General features: G+C 41.0%; 1 pseudogene and 3 gene segments (V, D, J or C); all 4 read right to left on the minus strand.

Moving 5' to 3' along the window:
- Positions 1-2,330: 2,330 nt before the first annotated feature.
- LOC114688181 lies at positions 2,331-2,987 on the minus strand (annotated as a pseudogene).
- Positions 2,988-11,136: 8,149 nt separating this feature from the next.
- On the minus strand, positions 11,137-11,849 carry LOC119088471. The segment is given in 2 exon segments: positions 11,137-11,549; positions 11,703-11,849. Coding segments are annotated over 2 exon segments (459 nt in total).
- A 7-nt stretch (positions 11,850-11,856) lies between these two features.
- LOC119088472 lies at positions 11,857-13,594 on the minus strand. The segment is given in 4 exon segments: positions 11,857-11,949; positions 12,677-12,779; positions 12,894-13,275; positions 13,439-13,594. Coding segments are annotated over 4 exon segments (630 nt in total).
- A 3,751-nt stretch (positions 13,595-17,345) lies between these two features.
- On the minus strand, positions 17,346-20,802 carry LOC114688180. The segment is given in 3 exon segments: positions 17,346-17,535; positions 20,170-20,452; positions 20,612-20,802. Coding segments are annotated over 3 exon segments (525 nt in total).
- Positions 20,803-24,162: the final 3,360 nt, after the last annotated feature.

Consider the following 24,162-nt stretch of genomic DNA (forward strand, 5'->3'; position numbering starts at 1 on the left):
GCTGTAGAGTAAAGGATGACTATGCTACAATCCACAGTGTCAGAGAAGCTAACTAACTTTCCTGGATTCACAAAGATAAGATATGTGATGGAATATTTTCACTGAATTTGTCAAATGCAAATGTACTAGACATTGTTGATGTACTTATTGTCTGTATATATTGTATATATTTATTTTCTTATTGTATATAGTTTTTCTTATATTAGTTATAACTTTTTTATATTAGACAAAAAAAGAGGAAATGTGGTGATACTTTATCTGTGTACCCCAATAAAGCTTATCTGAGGATCAGAGGAAAAAGCCAGCCACTATATTAAACATGGAAGTCAGACAATGGTAGCTTACTAACTACCCCTTTAATCCTAGCATTCAAGAGGCAGAGATTCATCCAGATCTTTGTGGTTCAAGGCCACACTGGGAACAGAGCCAGGTGTGATGGCACATGCCTTTAAATTCCAACACTAGTTAATCATAGAGGTCTGGAGGTCTCGACAGACAGACAGGAAGTGATAGAGCTGGGCGGAAAGAGAAAAGTGATGTAGCTGGGTGGAGAGAGGAAGTGAGATGGCAAGCAGAGAAAGGATATAGGCATGGGTATACAGGAAGTAGGTCTCTCTGGGAGCTGAGGAGTTGGTAAGGTGAGGTTGGCTGTGGCTTGTCCTATTCCTCTGATCTCTCAGTTTCCACCCTAATATCTGGCTCTGGGTATTTTATTAATAAAACTGTTTAGCAATTCCTCTTACAAACCTGGGATGATAGGGGCTCACAGAGACTGAACCAACAACCAAGGAGCCTGCATGGACTGACCTGGGCCCTTTGCATCTAGGTTACAGTTGTGTAGCTTGGTCTTCTTGTGGAACTCCTAACAGTAGGATCAGGGGCTGTCTCTGACTCTGCTGCCTGCTTTTGGGTCCATACTCCTCAGACTGGGTTGCTTCCTCCAACCTTCACAGGAGAGAAGGTGTCTAGTCTCTCTGCGACTTGGTATGCCATAGCTGCTTGATATTGGTGGGAGACCTGCCATTTCTGAAGAGAAATAGAGGAGGAAGAGTAGATGTGGGGAGGGAGAGGGGGAAGGGAGGGAGTAAAGGAGAAGCAGGAGGGGACACTGAGGGTAGAGCGTAAAAACTAACAAATAAATAAATAAACAAATAAACACATAAAGAAATAAATAACAAAAAATGTTCAAAGTCTTTTTAACATAAGTAATGTCTTCTGTGGGTTTCTATAAAATCCAAAATAGTTACAAACTTCTATTTATTTTATTTTTTATTTTATGCTCTTAGTTTTATTTATTTTTGATTTTTTTGAGATAGAGTATCTCAGGGTAGCCCTGGCTGTCCTGGCACTAGCTCTGTAGACCAGGCTGGCTTCAAACTTACAGAGATCCTCCTGCCTCTACCTCCCAATTGCTGGGAACAAAGATGTGCACCACCACACCTAAACTTCTTATTCCAAGAGATAAGAACCAGGACACACTTAAATCAGACAAAGCAAATTCACAGTGCTTAGCCTCAGCTTCTTCCTGTTCCCTTCAGTCCTGCAGCTTCCTCTCTGCCAAAACCAGCATCACATGTCCAAGATGAGTTTCCAGATTGAAGTGAATCCCTGACCTCCCTAGATCATAGCTTCTGTGTGCTGAATGTTAGAAGATAATTCCCATAAGATTTGCTTCAGTTCAGCTACCCCTTATTCATTAAAGCTGATTCTTCAGCACCAACTAATCAGGATCAATTGTTCAATAAAGCAAAAGTTTCATTTCCACAGATTCGTAATTCAAATATCCTGGGTCACATAAGTTTGAGTCTGTGAGTGACCTAGCTGCAGAGTTTGTCCATGTTTTCTGTTGTAATCTCCTGTATGACTTCCTGCTTTAATTACCACCAATGATGGACTATGACCTGGAACGGAAGGCTAAATAGATCTTTTCACTTTCTCAGTAGCTTTTCTTCAGAATTTCATCACAGCTACAGAAAAGAAACTGGAGCATCCAGCTGTCTGCACACTCTGTGTCTTCCATGACTTGACGTTCTTGCTGTTGCTACAGTTTGTTTTCTCCTCACTGACCCTGACCCTGTCCACAGCAGCGTCACCTGGATGCCTTTGTCTTTCATTCCCTTTCTCCTCATCCTTTGTGAGTACAGTACACTGCGGCTTAAATGATCACATTGATTCAGTCTTCCCATCAGCTTCTCTGTTAGTTCTAAGATGGACGTTTATGATTCAGGAGGGAATATATATTGAGAATTTACACATCCAAATCGTTAATCTTCATGGCCAAAAGCTTATCCCAGGTTAAAACTCTGCCTATACGGAATAGTGATATTAAATCAAGCAGATGTTCTGTTGTGGTTTCCGGATGTCTTGTAACTGGGAAAGGCCAGGCCCACCCAGCTGAAGGTTTGTGTACTGGCTGCAGGTGTGTGGGGAGCACTGTGCACTCATAGCACAGAAATAAGTGCCTGAGTCTCTGGTCTGGGAGGAGGAAATGTACAGGGAGCTGCGACGTTCCTGAGTGACTGTTGTGGACGTCAGTCTTCCACTCTGCTTTGTTCCAGAAGGATTGTAAAACAGGCTCTTCAGATGTCCCCCAGGACTTTGGTGAAACCACTGCACACTGGTCAAAACTGTGGAAAAGTTGCACTGCAGCTCTGCACGCTCTCCCTCCTGCAGAACCAAGGACACAGGACTCTGCTCCACTTGTTCACCTTTCACCCCTGATTAGAAACAGAGAAAGAGACACAGAAGAAGGTCACTGAGCATCCACAGAACCCTGAACACACCCCATGTCCTCTGAGAAGGTGGGAGCTCTGCAGGACTCCTGAGCTGCTTCCCCACCCTCCATGTGCTGACAGAATCCTCTCTGTCCCTGAATGTGGACAGCCAGACTCACAGCAAACCTGGGTGCACAGCAGCCCCAGCAGAGAGCACAGCAGCCTCTTCATGGTGCTTGTGTGGCTGCTGGAGACAGAAGCAAGGAGCCAAGCCCTGGGCTGTGGTGTCAGGATGGCTGTTGAAGTGTCCCTCCTCCTGCAACCAGTCAGCCCCACCCAGGAACCCTGCCAGACCAGACACTGCAAAGTTCCCTCCCAGCCTTCTGAGTCTGCAGCCCCTCCCAAACCAGACCTGGCTGAGAGTCTGGGCAGAGCATAGTGGAGGTGGCAATGTGGGGGAGGAACATTTGGAGATGACCCTGGGGTTGTAGGAAGTTAGGAATCCATGAATCAGAACAGGTCCCCACACTGTCTGGCACACTCAGAGACACAACACTAAAAGTTTAACTCAGGAAACAGATGCATGTTCTAAGGACACTTTACTGGGGCCTGAGGGATGGCTCAGCAGATAAGGGTCCTTGACTTTACAAGAGGCCTTAGTTCCATCCCCAGCATCCACATGAGGTGGCTCACAGAGTCTGTATCTCAAGCTCCAGGGGACATGACGTTCTCTATGTTCTCCTCAAATCCTGCACACATGGGCCAGACCCACTCTCATACACATTTTTAAAAAGAATCTTCATCTGTGAAATATTGAAGTGAAATCACGGCAGTAAAAGAAAAAAAATGGGAACATAACAATAAAGTAAGGTAATGGTCTCATAGGTTTATAATGCGTTTTAAAAATTGGAACACTCTTGCAACAGTCAGGGTTTGTTCTAAATGTTGTTTAAAATATGACCACGTAAGAAGGAAGTGGACTGGGGAAGCTAATGTGGGAGTCCTGCATCCAGAGTGACAGGGCAGCAGCCCTGGTGTGCTATTGCACGTGATGAATGAAGGGGACAATGTACTTGAGTTCACAACAATACAGGAATGTATTTTAAGGTTTTCCCCATAAAGATGACTACTGGAGAAATTAGACTAGTCATAGGAAATAAACAGTTGCCTCAAAAATAACTCAGCAATAGCCTTGCTTTCTTTGTACCGCCAGCTTCTGAATAATGACAGAGACTATCTTAAGTATGAAAGCATGGCCTAATGTTAGGCTTATTCCCAACTATCTCCTAAAGCTTAAATCAACCCATTTATATTAAACTATGTTCTGCCATGAGGCTCATTACCTCTCCTCCATACTGTATGTGTGACTTTCTTTGTGTCTCACTTCTAATACCCTGCATCAGATTCTTCCCAGAGTTCTTATCTCTGCCTAGAAGTCCTGCCTACCCTCCCCTAGCTATTGGCCATTCAGCTCTTTATTAAGCCAATCAGTAGATGCCTTAGACAGGCAAGGGAGGACAGAGACACATCTTCACACAGAATGATCAAATATTCCACAACACACACCCAACCTTACTCCATTTCAGCCCACTATTCTCTCGAATAGTATTAGACCAGCTAATGACTTCAAATACTGTAGGATAATTTCATAGAAATTTTGACTCAGGTGAAAAATGCTGTGAAAGACATTTTTTTTCCTGAATGGAAATTCTACTAAAGGAGAAATCAGACATTTCTTTGCAAAATGAGAAACAAATAATTGGCAAAGATCTATCCCATAGGAATGAAGCGTTTCTCAAGATTCCACTTTCTCTTTACTGTTGCATTTATGGAACATGCCAACTGCCTAAAAGTGTCTGAGGCTGGGACCCTGGATTTTTTACTCTGCAGGTCTCAAGTTGTTTGTGTTCAGCTCTATACTTGTGACTCATAGCACGGGAGCACCCAACTCCCTCAGTCCCCTGTCAGAGGATTCTCAGGTGGGAGGAGATTCCATCTTTCCTGCACTCAGTCTGAAATCCCTCCAAGCCTGAGACAGGCTGGCTTCCTGGTGTGAGCTTCAGGAAGTGCTGGAGACCAAGGTGAGAGTATTAAGTATGCAAGAAAGGACACTGGGGGACAAGGAATGAGTAGCTGCTCCTCAGGGCCTGAGCAGCTACTGTGGCTGCACAGAAGCAGCCATCAATCAGGCAGGGGCCCTGTCTGGGCTCTGCTTTCTCCTGCAGCATCAGTGCTGTGTAGGGATCTCAGCCTAAAGGAGGGTCTCTGTTCACAGTGAAACAGCACAGTGCTCTTTCTATGGATGAGACCCTAAAGCAGAGTGACAGTAGGCAGTAGAGATACTCTGAGCCTCAGGGTGCACAGAAGGTCACCAAGGTGTGAAGGAAGTAGTTCACTTTTTCTTAAAGATTCCCAGCAAGCAAATACAGCCTGAAGAGTTGGAGAGGTAGACAGAGATGTTGCTCCAAGCTCTAACAGATTTAGATACCTTCAACCTAGGGACACTGGGGAGACAATCCAGAAGAGACACTGTCTTTCCCTTGGCCTGTCTCTAACAACTGCATAAAATATGTTCTGTCAGAACACCTACTGAATTACTGGAGGAGGTTTAAAAACAAATATCTAGTAACTTCATACATGAACATAATGTATTCTGATAGTATCCACCACCACCCTGTTCCCCCTACAACTCCTCCCAGAACCCACTAAATTCCCCTCCCATGCAGAAGCCAGGAAACTAGAACATGGCCACAAGGGCCAGAAGACAGAGCTTAAGAGAAAGCGGTAGGGTAGTAGAACTCAGGTAATGTAATGTTAAAGGGGGCAGGAGAGGCTCTAACCATAGAGGGGCGAGGCAGGGTAGGGGGAGAAGGAAGGTTTCTGTGAGTTTATTCTAATCTGTGAAAACACCATTAACCTTTTAGAAAGGAGCATCCTCTAGAGGCCCATTTGAGAAATAGCAAGTTCACAGCTGCACTAGAGTTCCTCCTGTCTTTGTTGACTTCTGAGTGTGAATCCAAGGCTTTCATCATGCACAAAGGAAGCTCAATGCTTTCTAAGTAGAAACTCATGAGTTTTTAGAAAAGAAGAATATAAAGTTATAAACCAAAATAGGAGAATAAGATATTTTAGAGTGAGAAAATTACAGCATTTTACACATTTCAAAACAAGGACCAGGGACATAGGAATCAGAACACTGAATAGTTACAGGATTTCTACACAATGACATCAAAATGCCCAAGAAAAAGATGTGGTAGATGTTTCTAGGAATATTGCAGATGTGTTACCACATGAGTAACTTAAGAAGTACAAACTCAAATAAGCATTATAAATGTACATTTTAAAAAAGCCAACAAATCTGCTACAGACAATCTTCACTTTGATGAACTCAAAATCAAATTCAACATACATCGAACTGATAAGAGACTCCATTCCTCTTCAGTCCCTTGGCTTTTCTTATAAAATACAACATAATTTAAAAGTATCACCTGACATTCTAGGTCCTGCCCACTGAGGAGACTATGCCATGCATGGACACCAGGGGGCAGGAATTATGATCATTGCATTACAATTCTACTATCACAATTCTCTCTCTCTCTCTCTCTCTCTCTCTCTCTCTCTCTCTCTCTCTCTCTCTCTCTCTCTCTGTATGTTGTCAATCAAAATGAAGTCATTGAGTACCTTAACAGTTAGCATTCAATGAGACAATTTTGTGCCAAAGGAATCAAATTATATTCAGTAATATAGGGAGGGGAGTTACTGATTCCAACATTGAAAAATAACAGAAAATAAATCAACATTAATTTGAGTTTAAAAAAAAAAACCAAGAAGCAAATAGACATAATGGAAAATAGACATAAAGGAAAACACCATTAGATAAAGCCTGTGAAATCTTGATGACATCACCTATGTGTACAATGAATGAAAGGAGGTAACATAAATAAGTCCAATTCAGTCATTCATTCTATCCAGATCCAAAAGATGTTTATGATAACTTTATAATCACCTTGAAAATGAAAACTGTAAGGAGTATTTGGTGAAGAACAGTCTTCAAAATGTCTTACTTTTTTAACACAATTTAAAACTCTGGACCATGTGATCATACCACTGGGGTCTCCTTAGACCTTTAGTCTGTTTGTGTAAGGGACTCTGGAGCACATGCTCCATTATGCCCACATTAAATATTCTTCCAGTCTGAATAATTTATCACCTGTATGTTCTAAAAATAATATCTTAGTATAATAATTTATCACATTAATACACATATTATGATTTTATGTGCCTAAATCTAGCTTTGGAGAAATTAGATGAACTTATTAAACAACAATCTCAGTATCAGGCATGTGAGTTTTTGTTCAGGGAAGCCATAGAGGTGTACAAAACAACACAGGTTATTGTCATGTTTCTTGGCTTCCCACTAGAACTAGATGGTGAGATTCTAAGTCTAAAGCCTCCACATTCTACTGTTGCATGACATAGAGAAGTCAACCCAGAACTTACTGAGGAAAGTCTTCCTTGCTGGTTAGCTTTTATAGCACTGGAAGGTCCTATGCAGGCTGCTGGGGAAGAAAGGATAGCAGTAGTACTAACCAGAGCTGAACCCTGCATGCTCAGTACAGAACATCCAGTAATATGTGCTCAGTGGTGTAATTGAGGCCTGACTGCTATGGAATAACAGTGCTTTCTGATTGGATTAGAAGCCTAACCAACAGGAGGGAATTCTTGCCTAGTACTGTGACATGGCCAAAAATCCCATGATTCAAGAGGCCTTAGGCACTAGGGGAACTACGATTGGTATTTTGCTAAATAACCATGTCAAACGGACTTCTAAGTGTGTGTCTATCCTCACAGATTATAACTAGGCTCAACTCTGTTTAGAGCATGTGTTTGAGGAAGTTTCTATCACAGATTTTTCCAACTGTTTTGTTCAAATTGCCTTTAGTGCTTGTTATCCCTCCCCACATCACTTCCTCTACCGTCCTCTCATCTCCAGCTCTGTTAATCCTGCCTGTTCCATTTCCCCATTTATGGCAGTTTTTTCTATTTCCTCTTCCTCTGAAGATCCCCTTCTCCCTCATGGCCTCTTACTGACACCTAACACATATGGATATTCCAAATAAAGCACACATATTGAAAGCTAGCATCCACATATTTGAGAAAACACTATGTTTCTTTATTTATTGGATCTGGGTTATCTTGCTCAGGATGACTGTTTCCAGTTCCAACCACCTACCTGAAATTTTCATAATTTCATTTTTCTTATTTTCATCAGAATAATACTCCATTGTGTAAATGTACTACATTTTAAGATTCCTTTCATCAGCTGATGCACATCTAGAGTGTTTCTAATTCACGGTAATTATGAATAGAGCTGCAATGAACTTGGAAGAGCAAGTATCTCTTTTTTCCCCTTATTTTTTTTTATTTAAAAGTTCTTTTTTTTTCATTTTACATACCAACCACAGCTCCCCTTCCCTCCCCTCTTCTGAACTACTCCTCAACTTCCCCTTCCATCTTACCCTCAGAGAGGGTAAGGCCTCCCATGGGTGTCAACAAAGTTGGGCACATCAAGTTGAGGCAGAACCAGTAACAGATGGGAGCAAGTATCTTTTTACACAGATGTAGATTCTTTTGGTTAATTCCTCAGGAGTGGTATAGCTAGTGTGGTAGATTTATGCTCAGCATTTGGAGGAACCTCCATACTGGTTTCCACATTGTTTATACCTGTTTGCATTCACATCAGCAATGGCTAAGTCTTCTCCCTCATGTCACACTCTTAGCTGGTGTCCTGGTCCTTTGGTTCTTAAAATCCCTCCTGCTACATTTCTGTGGTGTTCCATGAACCTTAGTTGTAGGAATTGCACTGTAGATGTCTTAACTGGAACTAGAAATGTCACAGACTTATTCTCTGCATTGTGACCAGTTGTCAAACACTACCGTGGCCTCTGTACGCTTCAAAATGAACCTTCTGTGATGAGGTGTGAGAACTACACTTATCTCTGTGTGTAGTTATCAATATTTAGAGTACTGTTAGAAGCTGTACTGCTTTAGGATAGTGGCTGTAGTAGATCCTCCTCTTGGGTCTATGACCTGTCCAGTCATGGGTAGTTAACTAGGTTTACAGTATTGGCCCTAAATTCCTTCCTTTGAGCATGTCTTAAATCCAATGAGACATACATTTTTAGTTTCCACCAAGATAAACGTGCTACTATTGCACCCTTGTGGGTGTTCTTGCCATGATGGTCTTTTTTTTTTTTTTTTTTTTTTTTTTTTTTTTTTTTTTGTTCATAGCATTTATACACCTTGGTAGGAATATGTATTGCTTTTCTCCCTTGGAATTTTGCATATACTTGAAAACTCATCCTCAGGAAGGAGTCTTCAGGTTAATTCTAGCTAAATTCCTCCAAGTCCTAAGTCTCAGCTATGTAGGATCATTAGCAAAGGGTTGTTATGTACAATCTCAGAGCAATCAAAGCCAAAAGCAATAGCCCGTCTCTTTTGGAAGAGACACTTGAAGCCCCAATGAACAACTTGAAGGCAGGATTCCTGTTGGGGCCTGCCCACAGTCAGCTGGGCAGCTGGGTAGAAGTGTGCAGATTGAAGAGACAATGAAGAAGACAGAAAAGAGTTGAGAGGTCTGCCGGTCAATGCCATACAGCCCCGAGTTTATTTCACAGCCAGCTTATATACAGTTTTGAAGGATGGAGGTAGAACAATGCACAGCTGGGCTGGAGAGATGGCTCAGAGGTTGAGAACACTGGATGTTTTTCCAGAGGTCCTGAGTTCACTTCCCGTAACCATATGGTGGCTCACAACCATCTGTATACATAATAAATAAATCTTAAAAAAATGCACAGCACAGGCATTCAACCACTATCTATTCTGCCTTGTGTCAAGGAGTTTCATTTTCTATCTCGATGTACCTCTGGCTGGCTTCAGCAGCCTGCATCTAGCTAAATATTGGGTTCCCTGTCGTGGGCTAAACAAGACTTTCTCACAGCCCTTCAAGGAGGCTCTGTGGGCTAATCAGGACTTTCTCACAGCCTTGGAGAAAACAAGCTTGAACTCTGTTGACTCAGAATAGACTTCAGATTCAAACAGGGAAACTGAATCAGTTGTGGGCTCCCACAGATTCCCATGCCTGGCACTGAGGTTTTTATTAGATTTAGCATTCATTTTAGGTTGACAAGCTCTCTTATGAGAGAGTCTATTCTATTCTGTGCCATTTAAGTAGTTTTTGGAGTTTAGAAATGTAATTTGACATTCTTTTTTGTTTCCTAACCAGTAAGATAGCATGTACTTCTTTTCTGTTCTTTTTGTACACAAATGAGTCTTTCTTGAGAGACATGATAGTCATTGATTTCAGGTCTTCCTTCCATTACAGAGAGATAAATATGAGTAGTAGAGTATTTTACTATAAATAAGTATTTTGTTTCCAGAATTGAAATGGAACAAAACTTTTGTTCCTTCCCCATATTTCAGAAGAGTTATCTGAGAATCTAGCTCTAATCCTAAATGACTGACTACATCACATCCTTGGAATTTAGTCAAAGTGCAATGAACTATGAGAGTGGGCAGCCTGACTCCTACATGGTGTACAGGAAAGAGAAGTAGCCGCCTCTCAGGCATCATCTTGAGAGTTCCAACAGCTGTGTTTCCTGAGCAGCTTCACTAACTGAATGCTATTTGGGAGTGTGAAGGTTTCAATGAGAATGGCCCCATAGGCTCAAAAATCTGAAAGTTGGTTCCGAGATGGTGGACTGTTTAGGAAGGATCAGTAGGCGTGGCCTTATCAGAGGAGGTGTGTCGCTGGGGTGACAGGCCCAGTCTCTCACTCTCTCTGCCTCTTGTTGGTGATCAGATGGAAGCTCTCAGCTACTGCTCCAGGGACATGGCTACTGCCTGCTGCTACACTTGCCACCACAATCATCATGGCTCACCTCTGAAACTGTAATCAAGTCCTCAATTAACTGCTTCCTTCTGTAAGTTGTCTTGGTCATGGTGTCTCTTCACAGCAACAAAACAGTAACTGAGACCACAAGTCGGACTGAACTCTCTGTAACATGGACCAAGGAGAGGAAGAATCTAAATAGCTTGCAGAGGGAGACTGAAGTAGATTTTTAAATACTAAAGCCTATATTCTTCATTTGGTCATAAATTTGTGGGGTAGGAACAGAAGATTGCTGGACAATTAAATCATTAAATTTTGTAAGACTTCTTGGTAGAGATAAATCCTATGTCCAGCTTTTCCTGGAGATGTTTTTTTTTTTTTTTTTCTGAGAAGTCCTCACTTAGGGAGAGAAGAGTATTTCTGTGGATCAAAGCCTGAGTTGTCTCTAGCAATGACTTCCAATCTATCCTGCCACAGTATCCACAGATTCCTAGTTTTCTAGGAATTTGACCTAAGATGAGCTGCTGATTTTCAGGAGTCTGGGTAAACCCCACTCAGAGAAGGCACACAGCCCTCCCTCACAGGCCACTCCTTCAGCCTCCTGCACCCTGGGTTTGTGTGCAGCTTCCCCTGCAGTCCCCTCACTGTGGCACTCAGAGCACAGTAGTACAGGGCAGAGTCTGCCAGCTGCACTGAGGACTTCTGCAGGTGGAAGGAGCTGCTGCTCTTCTGGAGAGTGGCCTGGAACCCTTGGTGCTCTGTCCTCTGGTTGTCTGTGAAGCATTTCAGGAGTAGCTGAGAGGCTTTGTTGGGATATTGCACATACCACCAAAGGAAAGGAGCTGAGTCAATAGTCTGATAGGTGCAGTTCATGATCACAGGCAACCCCTCTGTGACAGTGACCAGGCCTTCTGTCTGGGTCACTGAGTCTCCTTTGCTCCTCCCTGAAAATAAATAAACAAACAAATGAATGAATGAATTGAATGAATGAATAAATAAATAAACAAGGAGTCACTTTTCTGTGTGAGGAAGAAGGTAAAGACTTCCTCAGTTGTAAGGAAATGACACCATCCACACTTAGGGTAAATGTAACTTACTGAGCATGAAGAGGAGCAGCAGAACTGAGCAGGTATCAGGGAGCATGTTCACAGAAGAAAATGACACTTGGTTCTTGAGTGCACCAAACTCACAGGGCAAGTCTCCTGCAGGACCTTATTGAAACTTCTCACTCATAAACAAGGATCTCCTTCTTCACTGTGACAGTCTGTCATGTGAAGCCACCACCTGATTGCAGACATCAACCACATCTGAAGAGACAGCGCCCTCTGCTGATTTCCCTTCAAACTGTGCCACAGATGTCAGCAATACACTCAATAAACTGGAAACCTCACCCAAAGGAGGCAGGTCTCAAGACCCCAATTGATGCCTGAAATTACCAGTGTTACTGAACTATGTGTATGCTATGCTATTTTGTGTGCTGAATATGTATAAAATAATACACATACATATATACGCACATGCACACCTACCCACTGATAAAATTTATCTACATTTTCTCAATTTATTAGTTCTTGCGGAATGTTATGCAATGAATTTTGTTTGCATTCACCTGCTCCCTATACTCCTGCTAGATCCATCCACTCTTCCCTACCAACCCAGTCCCCCTCCTTTTAAAACAAACACCTCAATGATTGAGTTGCAGGTTGTCCTGCCCGTCTACTATTGGATGTGTGGCCTTCAGTGGATGGCGGTCTGTGTACCAAGGGCTCTATTTTTAAAGAAATCTATTCTCTATTCCAGCAGCTACCAACTGTCCCTAGCTCCTTAGCTAAGGGTGGGACGCCAACATTCCCTCTGCCCTACTGCAATTAATTGCATCTGGCCTGATCCTTTGCAAGTCTTATGTGTGCTGTCAACTTCTGTGAGTCCATGTGTGCAGCTGCCCTGCTGTGTCCAGAAAACACTGTCTCCTTGTAGTCATTCCCCACCTATGGCTCTTACAGTCTTTCCATTCCCCCTTCCTCAGTGACCTCTGACCTGGGGATGAAGGTGTGTGATGTACATGTCCTACCTGGGGCTGAGCATGCCCCAGCCTCTTCTTCTCTGAAGCACAGGAGTTCTGGTTCTCTATGACCTTCACAATGTGCTGCAGCCAGGGAAAGGGGATGATTAAACTGTATTTCAATTTTTAAAAATAGGAAAAATTGTCCTAAATTGTTTTGAGTGACTTGAAACTTTGTGTTTTTAATGTCTACACTATAGTTGTCACTTACCAACTATCAACTTACAAATGCTGTGCCTGAGACACAGGATGTGGATGGGGCTCCAGTCCCTGCGGCAGGTTTGAGGACAGGCTGCAGGTGCCTGTGGAGCAGTGTGCACTTGCAGCACAGAAGTACATGGCAGAGTCTCCAGGCCGGGTGTCTGTGATGTGCAGGGAGAAGTGTTTGGCTTTCTTATCCTGTAAAACGATCAGTCTTTGCTCCTGCTTTCTTTCCACAGTTGAACGAATGTCAATAACGAGCTGAGGATGCTCTCCAGGTCCTTGCTTATACCAAGGGAAGTAGGACAAGACACTGTCTGTGTAAGTGCAGTTGATGACAGCGCTGGCTCCCTCCTGGACACTCAGGGTGGAAGGATGCTGCTCCACCTGCTCACCTTGGCTCACCCCTATATAGAAAGTTGGAATGAAAAGAGAAAAGTTCTTAGGTCATCACTATCCAGGATTCTCTTTTTCTACTCTAACTAGAGAAAATCTGAATAAAATAGAGTTCCTCCTCGTTGTCTCAGAAATGCCCAAGGAATATTTTGTGGCTCTAAAATTTTAACTTACCATCCAGCTGCAGCCACAAGAACATGAATAAAGTAGGAACAAATGTCTTCATTGTTCTTCCAATTAAATTAAGATCCAGGGTACAATTGGGATGACTAGCAGGTCAGCTACAGCAACCAGGGTGTTGTTCTTTCTCAGTAACAATTCTGCTCTTGAGTCATCTACTCAGCCCCTGAGAGAAAGGCCAGGCTTCTGCCCTAAGCCTGCACAATCAGCACAAGGAAGTGAATCCTCTGCATACTCCCCAGCAGCTGAGATCTACTACCACCTTGTGGTTGTACCTTTAATCACTGAGGCCTCTGCATAAGTGTTCTCTAACCTGTGAAGGACTCAGACACATAAAACAGCAATATGGTATATCAAGTGTGTTCTAGTGCTGAGAGATCAATAATGGTATTTGTACACACTAGTGAGACTATTTTTTATATTTGAATCTAATGTAACACATGTAAAATGCTTCATATATACATGTATATATGTGGTATTTTCATATATAAATGGAATATATATGATGTGCTTATATATAAGCATGTGTGTGTGTATGTGTATGTGTGAAACACATTCTGTCTAGAACTATATTTATTAATCCACTTACATATCACAGAATGTTCGGATCATTCATTATGAACTCCCCCTTTTCTTAGAGACAGATACTTAGGCCAATATTTGTCTGTGAAAATTACAGTGTGTGAGAAAAATCTTTTTCAGGTCTCTCATGGGCTTTCAGTTACAAGAGGACAATGTTTTTTCTATATCAATGAGTTCTTGTTGAGAATACAGATATGATGTTTTCATGCATGCATCTTACCTTCTATAGAAGTTGGCCTGGAATCACAACTACACACAGCTACTCTTAGGAACGTTCTCAGAAATCATTTCATTTGAGGATGGCACCATCCATGTTACTCACCCCCACAGCGTCTACACTGAATCACTGATAGAAGAGCAGTGCTGAATATCTTGGAGAATCTGCCAAACCTTGCACTAATCCATCTCTTCTCCTTCCTGTGGACCCTCCCAGCACCCACTGCTCTAGCCCATTGCCTTTCCTTCCTGTCAACTGTGAACAGCTACAAACACTGTGTAACTGGGAACCCAGTCTACTCACAGGCTTGGGAAGCTGAAGGCCATCTTCACTGTCCTTCTTGTCCTCCGTTTCAGTTCCACCGGTGCCATCCCCAGCCCTGTACCTGACCACTCACCTGTCCTCTCACTCTTCCTCCATTCACTGAGGACTCAGCAGACCCTTGCTGCATTTCCTTTCCTCCCTCACCACCACTGCTTTGTGTCACATGACAGTAGAGACACTCCACCTGGGAGCCTGATATCCACACCTGCCTGGGCAGCAGGTAGTCCATCTTCACTTTCCTTGATGTCCTACATTGCAGTTTTCCCAGTGTCATCCCAACCCTGTTGCAGACTATAGTAGGGTCCTGTCATTCCTCTCTGCTTCCATTCCCCACCTGACCCTTTGGAGGACTCAGCTTCCCTCCTTCCTGTGGATCCCCTCAGCATCCCCTCTAGTCCATCCCCTTTCCTTCACGCCACCCTCCAACATATAAAACAGTTTCTACCTTAGTGACCACACTGGCGGGGACTCACGATCAGTTATATAGGTGATTCACTCTATCCTTCCTCTCCTTCATTACTGTCTCTCTTCTCATCATCAGCCTGGTAACAACCTGCTCACAGGTCCCTTACTGAACTTCATTCACTGGACACTGCATCTCTTGGTTCAGACCTAAGGTCCCTAGTATTTTCAACTCCATCTCTCCACATAATTTGTTGCCTTACTGCAACCTACTTCATCCAAACTCCCTGTGGATCTCACCTCTAGGTATGAACAGGATCTCCTTAGCTTGTTACTTGAGTCTCTCTCAGCATTTTATCCTAGGCCACATCTATTCCTTTCTGTCACATGTTGGCCCACAGAAACACCCCCTACTAGGCAACCAATAATAACAATAATTCACTAAGACCAAGAATTTTCAGCAGAAACTGAGAAAGGAAACACTCACTAAACAAAGGCAACAGCAGATATCAAAACATAGAAACAACATTATCCCAACACCAAACACCTGCACAAAACACATTAATAGAAAAGACAATATATCTCCACCAGAATCCAGTAACCCTAGTGTACAATTGATCCTGGAAATGCAATAGAGCTGAACCACAAGACAAGGTAATTGAAAATACATATAATGAATTTGCCCAAGGACCATAAAGAGGATATGAATAAATCCCTTAGTAAAATCTTTGAAACCACAAACAGTGGAATAAAATGAAGAAAACAGTTCAAGATATGCAAGTAGAAATATAATTACTAAAGAAAACACTAAGTGAGATAAAAGTGGAAATGAAAAATTTAGGACATCAAACCAAAGCCTCAGAGGTTCACCAACAGAGCAGAAGACATAGAAGAGAGACTCTCAGGCATTGAAGACAAGGTAAAAGAAATGGACACCTCAGTCAAACAAAATCTTAAATTTACAAAAATCCTAGGATGTAATATCCAGGAAATCAGGGACACCATGAAAAGACTGAATCCACAAATAGCATAGATAAAGGAAAGAGAAGAAACCTAAGTCATTGGTACATAAATATTTTCAACAAAATCATAGAAGAAAATTTCTCTAACATAAATACCTATCAAGGTACAAAAAGCATACAGAACACCAAATAGACTGGACCAGAAAAGAAATTCTCTGTTGACTCATTATAATCAAAACATTGACTTTACAGAACAAAGAAAGTATATTAAAAACTGAAAGGAAAAAGACTAAGTAACATATGAAGGCAAACACAGTATAATAATAACTGACACTTCACTTGAGACTATAAAGGCCAGAAGAGCCTGGACAGATGTAACATAAACTTTGAGAGACAGATGCCAGCCCATACTACTAAAACTAGGAAAACCATCAATCATAATTGATGAAGAAACAAAAACATTCCAAGATGAATCCAAATTTAAGTAGTATCTACTTACCAATCCAGCGCTACAGCAGATGACAGAAAGAAATATTAAGAGATTAACCACACCCAAGAAAAGCACAAAGAATAAATAATCCCAGAGCAGCAAATCAAAAGAGGATGTAAATACATACCACAGCAATAAATAACAGGGACCAATGAACACTGCTCATGGATAACTCTGAATATTAATGGTTTCAATTCCCTGATAAAAAGAAAGAGACCAACAGATTAGATTAAAAATGGGATTCGTGCATATCAGAAACAACAGAAAATGCACAAATTCGTGGAAACTGAACAACTCATTACTAGCCCCAACTCCAAATTATACCAAAAAGTAGAAGCAGAAGACTACTATCTAATTCTCTTTATGTGAACCTAATTACCCTGACATTTAAACACACAAAGATGCAAAAAAGACAGAAAATTACAGATCAATATCTGTTATTAACATAGATGAAAAATTCTCAAAAATGCTTGTACACTGAATACAAGATACATTAAAAAAAGAATCATCTACTGTAATGAAGTAGGCTTCATCCCAGAGATCCAAGGATTGTTCAACATATATAAATTGATAATGTAATCCAGAAATACAGAAAAAGTGGCCTAGATTATTATAAAACACAACAGAGTTTGCACTGAGTTAAAATTATCTTAGCAACTGAAAAGTGTTGTAACTTATATGGTAAATATCAAGGCAAGGTATGGTGTCACCTAGCAATCACTGTGCTTTGGCTTGTTCAGGAAGAGTTGGTGGGAGTCCAAGTGCGTGAGGGTGGCTCTAGGAAAGGAGAAGCTGGGCTGGGGCTGAACCAGGAGTGGTGGTTGCTATAGATGAGTGACTGGCCCCAGTTGCAAAGCTTGGTTTAGAAGGGAAAGACAGTGAAAGAATTCAAGATGTCACCTAATATACACTGGAAAGAAATAGTCAAATCCAATCCGTATGGCCTGCCACTGGAGAGGAGTTGGCAGATAATTCTTCGATTGCCTCAGTGAAGGTGGAAGCAGATAAAGTAAAAGATGAAGATGAAAACATGGTACCTCTCTTCAGAATTACTCGGTCACTGATGAAGGTGACAGTATCAGAAGCAGAGCTGCCTTTGAAGAAGTTGAACAGGCTGGAAAAGGATGAGCAAACATGAAAATCAACTAAACACAAAAGAAATGAGACTGGAAAATGAGCTGGAGGTGGCTCAAGAGGTGGATGTGATACTTGGTTTTTACATAATGAAATTCCCCGACATGAAAAGTGCTGTGGATATCACTCTATATAAATAAAACACTGATGGCCAATGACCAGACAGGAAGTATAGGCAGGACAAGGAGAGAGGAGAATTGGGGAAACAGGAAGAAGGAGGGAGAGACACTGCAGCCACCGCCAGGACAAGCAACATGTAAAGACGCCGGTAAGCCACCAGCCACGTGGCAAGGTATAGATTTATAAAAATGGGTTAATTTAAGATAAAAGAACAGTTAGCAAGAAGCCTGCCACGGCCATACAGTTTGTAAGTAATATAAGCGCCTGAGTGATTATTTTATACATGTATTGTGGGACTGTGGGGCTTGGTGGAACCTGGAGAGAAGCCCTCCAGCTACAGAAAACCAGTTGGAATAAAAAGACAGGAAGTTAAAGAAAGTGGGAAAAGAGTCACATAAAGAGAAGAAAGTCAATGATCAACTGGCTTTTTCAATGAAGAGGCAGAAACAACAAATTAGGAAATTATTGAACAGCTTAAGATTCACAAAAGGAATCACTTCATCAGGAAGAGGAGGAGACGGTGACAACTGATCTCAATTATCTAAAAAGATCTGTGAACTTGTTCAACATTCTGACGAAATTCAGACCTTAATGGGAGCTAGTGAGAAACTTGAAGTTTAGAACTGAGAAATGAGAAAGAAATCTAAAAGAGTCAGTACAGGAAATGGAGATGATGACTGATGACTGTAACAGGACAAAAGCTATTGTACAATGGGAAGATACTATTGTGGACCGGATTTAAAAAGAGAATGGACATTGTCAACTTCAGGTGAGAGCTCACAGGCCTTCTGAAAGGGTGGGATGGAGAGGATGAACCAGTCACGATGACTGTCGAGACAAATGTAGAAGAATGGAAGGTGTTTTTTTCTCAATTGATACACTTCTTTTGTGTCTTATATTTTGATTTAATTTGAATTTTGATTTTGATTTTAAGGATTTATAGAAGAAAGTAATATTTATACTGTTTTTTAAAGTTTATTGTACATTTGTCTAGAAAGCTTTTAAAACTGTTCTCTGTAGTCCTTAAGCTCCTTTGTTCATTAGATAAAATCTTTCAAGTCCAGATTAATCAGGAATGAGATTAGGAAAAACATCTATCAACATCTATCAGACAACCTTTTTAATGTGTTGTCTAATTAATATATTCTGTGCCTAATTAATATATTCCAATCTCACCTAATTCCATACCACACACTATCAAGAATCTAGGATTATGGTGATTGCTATTTGTGAATTCTCTGAGATGACTGAATTAGTAATTCCTACTGTAGAATCTGTCATTTCTAGTGTCAACACTTCTAGCCATGCTCACATAAATGTTATTGACAATTAGGAAATGTTTATTATCCTGGAAGCTCAGATAATCTATATTTGAAACAGATGTAGTTACAATGGGGATGAAGCTGAATGAATCACAAAGGGATCAGTGAATTTGTGAAGCTCTAGAAAGTAAATGTTTTAGCCAGTCCAGTCACCGTTGTAACCACTCACCTGTTGTTTCAAAGTGAAAACACGATGGACAGACAATTCAGGAATGAAGGAACATGGCTGCTTTCCAGTTCCTTACAGAGACAAATTGCAGATCAGAGTTTTTCAACTGTGGAATATAATCCGCCGACACTTGGGAAACTACAGTGTTTGGATCACTTTTAATTACTGTATAACTAATTATTCCCCTATTGAGTGACGTTAGGAGGTTTCAAGTTTTTCTTTTGAAAGCAGTGTTTTAGTGAGAAATTTTGCTTTTGTATATTACATTGCAAATATATAAATATTTTGTAGAATCAATTGCTGCATTATTGTAATGCAAATTGCAAATACGTCTCTCTAGTTGGTCATTTTATCTTTTGGCTCTCATAATTTTTGATGTGAAATATATGTTTTATGTTTCATAATGTATTATATATTTTAAAATATCAAAAAAATGTTGAAATCGTGTCTAGGTTAATAGATTTATTTGCCTTGCCATTCTACAAATTAATCTATTAGATCTTCAAATTTAATTCTTTTATCAACTTCACATTGAGCAGAATAGCTGGAAGTGTTGTCTCATGCTCTTTAAACACAGGATGGAAACAGTTGCTCAGAGTTTCCAATGTTGAGAAAAGACAGAATTGATTGTGGAGTGTGTAAGGGGGGTTTATATTTTATGACATTAGCACAAGCATTTGATAAAGCATAGATTTTAGTCATGTAGGCTGATGTTTATGAACATTTGTCCTTCTTTTTTTGATATTCATCATGTGTTATAGAATTCTTTTTTTTTCATTTTTCTCGAACATTTATTCTTGTACAAGTCAGTATCATATCAACTGAATTTAAGTGTGAACTTCTACAACAGTATTGTTCTATTTCCTCACATTTTCTTTGTAACTGGTAGAGATATGATGAAGCCAGAACTGTGCAAAAGCTGCTGCAGAGTCTGCCTATGTCAGGGCTGTTGCTGCACACACAGCTGCAGTTTGGGGCCAGGCTGTAGGCTTGCTGGAAGCACTGTGCTTCTGCAGCACAGAGGTAGGTGCCTGAGTCCTCCAGCTGGGCATCCCTGATGTGCAGGGTGCTGTAGCTCTCCTTGGAGTTGAATGTTGACTTTAACCTCCCATTCTCCTTTGTTCCTTGACTCAGGTAAAAAAGATTGATGAAGCTGCCCCTGGGATTCTTCCGGAACCACTGCACACTTCTCATGGTGGTAGAAAAATTGCATCTCAGAGCAGAACTGGTTCCCTCCTGGAAACTCAGGACTGAAGGACTCTGCTCCACCTCAACTCCTCTCACCCCTGTTGGGAAACAAAAGCAAACCAGAATCATCCACACCTGTCTAATATCCCAGGAGATACCATGAGGTGGCTGCACAGGAGCTTTGGGTTGGCTCATTCCCCTTCTACCACTGACATTCCTGGAGAATCCGTAAGGCAACTTAGATGAGCACAACTCACAGCAAATCCACAACCACAGAATCCCCAGCACAGCTCCCAGTTTCCTCTCCATGATGCCTGTCCAGTTGCTGGGATGCCTTCTCTCTGGTTATGAAGGTGTTAAGTTTTGTGCCCAGATACACTTGTGCTTACACACAGCAGGTTCTCTTCAAATCACTGAGTTTCCTCTTTCATTGGAACAAGAAACCCCACCCACCTCCACCTCATGACTCTGCAGGCAATTGCTCCACAACTGTGGAAGACAATGATGTAGAGCCCAGGACACTGTATTTCTAATATAACATTTCATATAAGGGGAGTTTGGGGAAAATGTGCGAGGGAGGGGAATTCATAAATGCAGAATACTGGTGTGAAAATCGATGGCTCCAGTGGGTTAGAAGAGCCTTGCAGAATCCTAGCAAGATTTTTTTGACCTTTTTTTGTCTTAATTTTTTTTTCATATACAATATGTTCTGATCATTGCCTCCTCTCCTCTATCACCTCCAAGAACTTCTAAACACCTTCTCACCCACCCAACTCCATGCTCTTTCTTTTTCTCTCTCTTTAGAAATCAAAAAGCAAACAAAATCCAAACAAAGCAGATTTTTTAAAAAAGAAGAAACACACACACAAATCTCATAAAAACATAAAATACATACAAACACAGACAAAAGACCAATAAGACAAAAAAAAAAAAACATGCTCAAATTTAGCAATGTGAGACAATAACATCATTGGATTCATTCTGTGCTGGCGATCTACTGTTGGGCATGTGCCCACCCTTCCGTGTGATCAATAAACCCAACATGAAAGTTCTGGCAGAACTCTTAAATTAGAGTATTTGACAAATCAGCATGCAAGGCACTCTACAGAATTTCTTGTACTTAGGATCATCATGTATGTAGAAAGTTCCCAACAGAGTTTTTGTTGGGTATAAGAAAAATATGACATGGCCCCCCATGCTTCCATTCTTATTTATTTTCCATCTCTTGGCATCTGCCCAGATATTCCACTGTGCTGTGCAAGAAAACACAGCAGATGCAGATCAGGCTGTGAATACCTGCTCAAGTTCAGTGATGCCCCCTGACTTCTATTCTTTCATACCTATATTTCGCAGGTTTTTTCTTCTCAAGTAGTTATTCCTCTTCTTAATAGTTTAGAGTACATATGTATGTGTATGTATTATACATATATATTATATATGATTTAAAGGTTATTGTAATAATTTCTATTTCTTTGAATTTGGGAAGTTTTAAACATAAAACTAAAAAAAGGGTTTTGGAAATGATTTCTCTTGAGTGTCCATCTGCATAATGCCCAATGAGATTCTATTTTGCTTACATCTGTTCTGAGAATTGTTCTTAAAATAGATTTATTGACACGGGGAATCTAGTTAACAGGCTCTAGATTTCTATGGTTTTATATAGAATGACTGAGAGCTAAAGATCCGGTGAACTCCACACAGTGACCCCTACTCCTTGCTTTGTGGGTTGATTGACTCATGTCTCTTCTCAGCAATTCAAACCTCTAGGCAACTTAAGAAACAGAAATTTCTAGAAACCTTGCAGTGCCCCCTAGTGGACTGACATCACCACCAAAAGTGACTTCAGGCCATCTCCAACAAGCCTCACTAAACCAACCTTTTTCACTCTATCACTTCATGGTAAGGAAATGCAAATGGTCAGAAGACAAGACTGTCTAGATGGAGTTCTCAAAAGAAGAAACAAAAGTGACCAAGAAATATCTCAAAATTATTCATCATCCTTAGCAATTAGGGAAATACAAATTGAAACAACTTTGAGATTTCATCTCACCCCAGTTAGAGTATCTAAAATCGATAAAACAACTGACAATAAATGCTGGGGACGGGGGCGTTGGGAGGGGAGGAGCCTGCATTCCCTGTTGAAGGGAATGAAAATTGGTACATTGGAGATGGGTATGGGGAGTCTTCGACCAACTAAAGATAAATTTACCATACAACCCAGTTATGCCACTTCTTGATATATATCCAAAGAACTCTACATCCTACTCCACAGATAGTTGCTTAGCTATGCGTATCGCTGCTCTGTAGTGGGTAGCTGTTCCAGCTTTGACCTTGAAACACTGCCTCAGTAAGGCAGCCAGTAACTGCTACACCTACCTATGACCTGCCCCTGGGGTGTGGCTGAGATGGGAACCCTTAAGACCCAAGGTCCATCCTGGCCAGCCCTCTTGGCTCCTTGGATCCTGGATGCTGGATTGCAGACCAAGTCAGAGTTCTCCAGAGAACCCTGTTGGACTGCACCTCACCTCTCCTGGATCCTGGATCCAACCCCTTTACTGGCTTTAAGTTACCCCAAAATAAACCTCCTTTTAACTACGTGGAATTGCCTTGTTAAATCCCCACATTAGTGCTCTATTCACAGTAACTATGAAATGGAAAAAACTTAAGTGTCCTTTAACTGATGAATGGAAAATAAAAATGTGGCACCTACATATTATTGAATATTCTTCAATGTAGAGAAAAATGGCACTATAAACTTTGTAGGTAGATGGATGGAACTAGAAAAGATTATTTATAATGAGTTGACAGAAACCCAAAAAAACAAATGCCACATGTTCTGCCACTGAACTCCTAACTCCAATGGGGATCACATAGGCTCCTAAGCCCAAATCTTCAAATGGAAATATATAGCTTGGAGTAACCACAGATACCAGAAAAATCCAAAAAGGAACATGTAGTTAGGGAGAAGAATTAGAAATGGGAATAGCATGGTAAGCATTGAGATGTCATCTTGGTGGACTTTTCCTTTGATGAGTATGAAGTGTCCTTCCCCACCTCTGTTGATTAATTCTAGTTGGAAGTCTAGTTTGTGAAAATATTAGAATGGCCACACTAGCTTGCTTCATGGGTTGATTTGCTTGGAAAATCTTTTTCGAACCCTTTAATCTGAGTTAATGTCTCCCTTTGAAATGAGGTGTGTTTCTTGTATGAAGCAGAAGGATGAATCCTGTTTTTACATTCATTCTGTCAGCTGATATCTTTTTATCAGGGAATTGAGTCCAGTGATATTGAGAGGTATTAATTACCAATTAATTGTTTATTCTTATTTACTGCTATTTTAATATTTTAATTACTGTTAAATTACTGTTATTTTAGTGGTATTGGTGTTGTGTGCATGCGTGGGTGTGGGTGTGTGTGTGTGTGTGAGAGAGAGAGAGAGAGAGAGAATGTGCTTCCTTTCTTTTTATTTTGCTAGTATGAAATTATTTATATACTATATTTTAGTGGGTGTAATTAACATTCCTTGAGGTGCAGTTTTCCTTCTAGTACCTTCTTATTGGTGGATTTGTGTGTAGCTGATGTTTAAGTTTGACTTTGTCATGAAATATCTTGTTTTCTCCATCTATGGTTACTAAAAGTTTTGCTAGGTATAGTAGACTGGGCTGGCATCTGTGGCCTCTTAGAGCCTACAGGACATCTGTAAAGGTCCTTTTGGTTTTGAGAATCTCTACTGAGAAGCTGGGTGTAATTCTAATAGCTCTGCCTTTATATATTGTTGGCCTTTTTCTTTTGCAGCTTTTAATATTCT

This window comes from Peromyscus leucopus, chromosome 9, assembly GCF_004664715.2.
Source record: "Peromyscus leucopus breed LL Stock chromosome 9, UCI_PerLeu_2.1, whole genome shotgun sequence".
Classification (NCBI taxonomy): Eukaryota; Metazoa; Chordata; class Mammalia; order Rodentia; family Cricetidae; genus Peromyscus; species Peromyscus leucopus.